General features: G+C 31.6%; 1 protein-coding gene across 1 annotated transcript; it reads right to left on the reverse strand.

Annotated features, from left to right (window-relative positions):
- Positions 1 to 2,218: 2,218 nt before the first annotated feature.
- Positions 2,219 to 3,708, reverse strand: LOC120083237 (transcription factor bHLH30-like). The gene is made up of 2 exons (XM_039038903.1): positions 3,140 to 3,708; positions 2,219 to 3,037 (listed from the first exon to the last, which is right to left on the reverse strand). The coding sequence occupies exons 1-2, from the start codon at positions 3,584 to 3,586 to the stop codon at positions 2,546 to 2,548; spliced, it is 939 nt and encodes a 312-aa protein (XP_038894831.1). The 5' UTR covers positions 3,587 to 3,708; the 3' UTR covers positions 2,219 to 2,545.
- Between the last annotated feature and the right edge of the window lie 2,664 nt (positions 3,709 to 6,372).

The raw sequence follows: 6,372 nt of genomic DNA on the forward strand, positions 1-6,372 counted from the left end.
TTTATTATTGTACATTTAATAATTAAATTAAATACTATATTGAATAGCTAATTAACTATGAGGCTTTAGTACCTTTCAAAAAAAAAAAAACTATGAGGCTTTAGGGCACAAATCCTAATACCTTGTCCATATACTATAGATCTTTTAAGTTATTACTTGAACATGATCCACTTGTATGTCAACTACATACTGTTCAAGTTTCATGAAAAACAACCTTGAATTTTGTTTATTCGATTGAGTTATGCAATATTAAACAATATTTTATTGATAATCAAAATTAGTTTATTTACAAATTACAAACCACGAGTTCGGGGCACAAAATCTAACACCACTAAATAGAGCTGCTTTTATAGCATGCTTTAGCATAGCTCCTTGCATTTCCTTTATTTTATAATCTTAATGGGATTTAAATGTTTACTTGTCTAAACACATGCCATAAGATCAATAGAGATTTATGATTTAAGGGTATTAGAAGCTTACTTTTGTAACAAATTATCATGTCGCAGTCCAGGCCTTCGTGGGGGAGGGGGGCATTTTTGTTGTTTCTTTATCATTTGAAGTCCAGATGCTCCGTTAAGCTCCTAATATTTCTACATTAATCTCGAACGGCCTATAACGCTCCAAAATGCATGTATTGCTTGAGTTCCTACACAAATATTTAAGCACATTAATTATTATCAACAAGTGAGTTAGAGGTAGTAAGATAGCTCAATTAGAGAGCTATAGGCTATCCACTTTTCCTGATTGGATAGCAAACAATTTTTCTATGTTGTAATTTGAAAGTCAAAAGAGTTGTAACTTAACCCAAAAACATCAAAGTAGTGCTTCTATCTTCAAGTGATGTTTCAGCAATAACAGTAATTACAGTTTGCTTATGAGTTTCCATTCGATAATGGTGGGAGAGTGATTGATCTTTTTTTTTATCTACCTTGGCTCCAGCCATAGTTGAGACACTTGCACAAAATTGGTTACGTTTTAATGCTATCAACGTTGATCTTCAATTATACTCGGAGAAAGTTCTCTTATGGATGAAGGTTTATTAATCTATTTTATTCATTATTATTATGATTATTATATATTATCATTATTATTAGTGTTGTAAATTTCAAATCATATGTTTCAAGCCTAAAGGAAGTCAATAAGCTAAACGATGACTGAGGAATTGAACTTGCAGAGTTGCAGTAGAGACTGAAGAGTGAAGACGTACATGCACTATTGCACTATTGTTATTTGTTATTAAATTTAATTTGATTTTCAATCTATCATTCATTTCTTAACTTTTATCGTTAGAATCCAATTAGTTAATTAAATTAGTCAACGACATTTTGGTATTTCATGAATATTGAATATGGAAATGAACATTGGATGTTGGAAATTTTTATTTAAAGTTTGTTCTTGTTAAATAGTTGAATAATTTGAAGTTAAAACAAAAAATAAACAAAAAATAAATTGAGGATAATGTACCATATAATATAATGTATCAACTATAAAATAGGAAAGTAAAGAGTAAAACAATGAAAAAAGGATTAAAAAAAAAAAAAAAAAAAAGATTGATGACGCGGCCCGTGGGATAGGAATACTGGAATTCTGGATACGAATAGTGGAATAGGTAGGAAATTTTAAAATTAATATATATTAAACAAAAAACCCCGTAGGCGCAGCGCAAACCAACGCCAAACTGAATGAACCGTCAGGTGTGGCAGTTTGGACGTCACGATTTTTCATGGAAAGCCAATCGGCTAATTTTTGCGGTTCAGTTCCGATTTTGTACTAAAACCGAGCCAACCAACCTGCCTACATATATCCCTCTAGGTGCCCATCCTCTCGTGTACGTTTTATTTTAATCAAGTTGAGAGTTCATGAGGTTGATAGTCCAACTTGAAGGGGAGTATTACATGTATTGGTTAGTTAGTTATGTAATAGACAGTTCGGTTATTTATGTTGAGAGGTGTATTTTGCATTCATCGAGTAAGTGAATGATATCCAATTCCATTGTAGGTCTAGGGTTGTATTACAAATAAATTCAATTTTAAATTTAACAGATCAATTGATTTTAAAAAAAAAAAAAAAATTATCGGTTATTTTTAAGGTACAAGAATTTATTAACGAATTTAAATAATAAACTTGTAATTTAATCCAAAAACATCAAGGTGGTGGGAGATCAAAATATGATCAAAAAAATAATTAAGAAAAAAGAAAAAAAGAAAAAATATATATCTAAGGGAAACTAAAATATATATATATATAGCATCAGCTCTGTGCCAGCCATATCTACTTGGCTACAAAACAAACCCAAACACCAGTTTGCAAATTGGAGTTAAGATCCTTCTGTAACCAATAATACAAATATCACTTCAAAACTTGAAACAAAAATTTCTATGTTTGGTCTCATATTAGGTTTATCTCTCCCACGAAAAAGCTTCCCTTTCATCACTGCTCTCTAGTACACATAATAATTGTACATACGAAAGCCACACCAAAACAAAGATGATAATATTGTTTTTAATTAATTAACATAATATATAAACAATGATAAATAACGTAGCTAAAAAGACCTGTGTTGGATGATATTGATGTTGTTGTGATTGTTGGTCCTTTGTCTTTTAATGCTGCCTGAAGACGTGTGGTCTTCACTACAAACCTTCTCCATCACGCTCTTTAGGGCTTCTTGAATGGAACTGATGCTGTATTGGTGTTGTTGCTGAGGCTGATCTTGTTCGTCGTTGGAGGAGTCGTCGTCGCCCGTGATGAACAATACGTTCCTTACGCGGCCGCCAAGCGTCGTGATCTCGGCTTTTAAAGTTCTCAGGTGGAGGGATTTTAGGGTTTTGATTATTTGTGGCAAAAGATCAGACCTATCCTCGCAACAAAACGAGGCTTTGATCACAAACTTCCCATCCTCGTCCGATGCATCGACGTCCACCGACAGCTCATCGAGCTCGGTTGGCAGTAGACTTACATCCGCTATCAACGTCGTCTGTCGTTTCAGCTCCTTCACGTGTTGGATTACTTCCGCTAGCAATGATGCCTTGTCCGTCTGCAAAAACAAATTCAACGTAAAATGTTATCTTAAACGTTGGATTACTAGTTAAGGCAGTAGTTTATAGAATTAATTGAATAGAAGTGAATAGAAACTTACTTTAGTGGTGTTTGGGAGCAAGCTTCGTAACTTAGCAAGATGATTATTGATTCTCTCTCTTCTTCTTCTCTCAGCTTCACTATGGCTTTTAGAGGCAGCAAGTGCTTTAGCGTCCATTATTTCTTGAGCGGTCATCTTGGACAGCTCAAATGGGGCACAACCCACATTATCATAATGAGGGAAGTGCAAAGATGAAGCATTTCTTCTGTTGAAGAAGCTGCCGTAGGAAGTTGGTGGTGGCGGCGGCAAGATAAAGGAGTCGTGGTGGTCTAGGATCGTCGGATTAGAAAAGGGGTTGAAGGCGTGGACTTGATGGCCGGGAAACATCAAGGGAGAAACTTCAGGATTAAAGATCAGGCCTCCTCCAAAAAGGTCGCCGTTTTGTTGCATCATTTGGAATTGTTGCATTAGAATCTGCTCTTCAAAACACTCTCCTTCCTCCTTCATAATGTAATATCCAGCACTCTAAGCTAAGAGGTTGCCTTGTGGATGGAGAGAATCGGATAGGGTTTGTGTTTGTTTGGGTTTGTGTTGGATTTCTACTTTTGGGTTTCTTTTTCTTCCTTCTTTCCACCACTCTAAATATATAGACTTTGTTGTGTAGTGGTATCCATATACCCATCTCTTTCCTTTTTTCTTACGCCATTCTTTTCTTTGTCCACTTCTCTTTGTTTACACCCAAAAAGTCCTCTAAATATGTGTGTCCCACATTAATTAACATTCCTTGTTATATAATTCTCTCTCCTCTCTCTTGTGTTGTTATTATACACCAATTTAACTTTTTTTTAAAAAAAAAACAAAAACAAAAATCCAACTGTTATCAAATGGATCTCAAATACAAGTTTTATTTTGAAGTTAATTAGTATCCATTCTGATCTTGAAGTTAATATCTAATAGATTCCCTTTCAACTTTGTGTCCAATAAGATCTTATTTTTGTAGAAAATTAAAATTTAAATCTAAATACATTAGATTTACCTAATTTGGTTAGTGATCTAAAGATATATATGAAAATAGTAATGAATTTCTTATTTTCATTAGATGTGAATACGTTTGGTTATGATCAATAAATTATACTCTCTTCCACTTGAAGTTAGAGATTCAATCTCTCATTCAACCCATATTTGTACACCCTCACGAGCCAAGAATCAAGTAAACAGAGATGTGAGCTTTTAAATAGGACAGTTGCATATAGGATAATCTACCATAAAATAATAACAAATCTAGCACAATTGGAAACTTTTTTGTAAATATGACACTATTTTAACTTCTATCAATACTTCTCGCTGACTGAAGTTTGTCATTAATAGACCTATTAGTGATAAAAATTTATCACTAATGAATATATCTTATAAGGGCTCTAAGCCATAGAGTTATCACTAATTAAGGTTATCAGTGATAGGTGTCGATTATTGATTGTTTACATGGTCATTTGCTATTATATATTTGTTTATGGTATATCATATCAATAGACTATAAATGTGATATATAAAAATCATATTATTGTACTTCATTTAAGTGTTTTCTTTTAGATTTACTGTGGATATACATTACCAATAAAATATAAATACTATATCAATGATATACAACTTTTATTTCTTCAATTTTGATTATTTACAAGCTCATTTGTTATTAAGTATAGAATTTAAAATTGTATATTAGTGATATTTGAAATTTCTTTCTATCACTTAATTTTTTGATGTTCATGAGTTTTGATCCTTATTAGTGATATTTGTATGCTCATTTATACATCATCAAGAAGTCTACACATGTGAAAATCAATGTATTATCAGTTGTAAAATAAATTCTAGACAAAGGACTTAAATTGATTAACTTATAAGATTTTAGGATTTTAATTCATACCATTATTAGCTTTAGATTTTAAGATTTTAAGTCCTCAATTATAAGAGGTAAAATTTGACTTTCTCCTAATAAAACAAGGTATCAAATTTGCTCTTGATCAATTTTGGCAGTAGTGCTTCCCATTATAAATTAATATTAAGCAATTAAGCTCAAAGACCACGACTAAGAAAATTGTGATTCGAACCTCCCATCTCATTATAAAAAGACTACATTTCATATAGTCAATTTTTTTGTTTTTGTTCTTTCTTTCTTGAGAGTTGAATAACCAATCGAGATTGGTAATGTCAAATGAGTTGAGTGGTGGGGCAAAGGAGGATTCATCATCCCCCACAACAATGAACTTAAAAAGAATTATCTCCATGAGTCACAAAGATATATTTTAAAGTTGTTAATTAACAATGTTTGGAAGATAAAAGTGGGGGTGTTAATTGCGTACTTAAGCTTGTTAAACATGTTATAATTGTGTCTGTTGGGTTGCAATTGGTTTAAAAGATAGAAAAAAGAGAAGAAAAACAATGTAGGAAAGAATGTCGACCGACCACTGGCCGAAAAGATGGATAAAAAAAAAGAAAGAAAGAAAGAAAGAAAGATAGAAAGAAGAAAAAAAGCAGCCACGTTTTTGCATAGGCTTGGCCAATTCCAATTCCACGCCCGCCCTTTCTGCTTCCCCAAGACCATGTAATCATTGTGTCTTGGAACACACTCTCTCTCCCTCTCTCCTAAACTCCTTCTCATTATTAACTTCCCTTGGGTTCGCCAATCATTTTTATTTTTTTTATTTTTTTTATTATTTTATTCCTCTATTCTTCCTTTTATCTCTCTTCAAATTTGGAGTTGATGTCTATTTTTTTTTTAAGGAATAATACCTTGTTAGTCCTTAAGTTTTATACTCTTTCTAATTCGTTCCTGGATTTTAAAAAGTTATATGTTTAGTTCTTAGATTTTGTGGTTTGTTTTAATTTAGTTTCTAAATTTCTAAATATTATAATTTCAATTTTGAAATTTGAGTTTTGTATCAATTTGGTTCTTATGTTTTAAGATTTTACATTTTTAATCTCAATTTTTCATTAAATACTCAATTCCAATCATTGATGTCAACTTCTATTAATTAATTAAAAATAATTATGAAGTGAAATTTTAAATATGATAAAAATAGTAAAACTTAATTAATTATAATTTTTTTAACGATTTTTAATGTGTTAACATAAATTAATTTTAAAGATGAAAAATGAGTATTTAGTGAAATAATCGAGGTTAAAATTATAAATCCTAAAACATAGTGACCAAATTAAAACAAAACTCAAATGCCAAGGGCCGTTTTGTATCATTTCGTAACTTAGGTACTAAATTGAAATCAAACTCAAAACTTAAG

Source organism: Benincasa hispida, chromosome 8, assembly GCF_009727055.1.
Source record: "Benincasa hispida cultivar B227 chromosome 8, ASM972705v1, whole genome shotgun sequence".
Classification (NCBI taxonomy): domain Eukaryota; kingdom Viridiplantae; phylum Streptophyta; class Magnoliopsida; order Cucurbitales; family Cucurbitaceae; genus Benincasa; species Benincasa hispida.

What these genes read in the sequence shown, in the direction of transcription:
- LOC120083237 (XM_039038903.1), bottom strand. Translation starts at nt 3,586, where the DNA reads ATGAAGGAGGAAGGAGAGTGTTTTGAAGAGCAGATTCTAATGCAACAA. An exon ending in TGCTCCCAAACACCACTAAA is followed by an intron (nt 3,038 to 3,139) that starts GTAAGTTTCTAT and finishes TTGTTTTTGCAG; the next exon opens with ACGGACAAGGCATCATTGCT.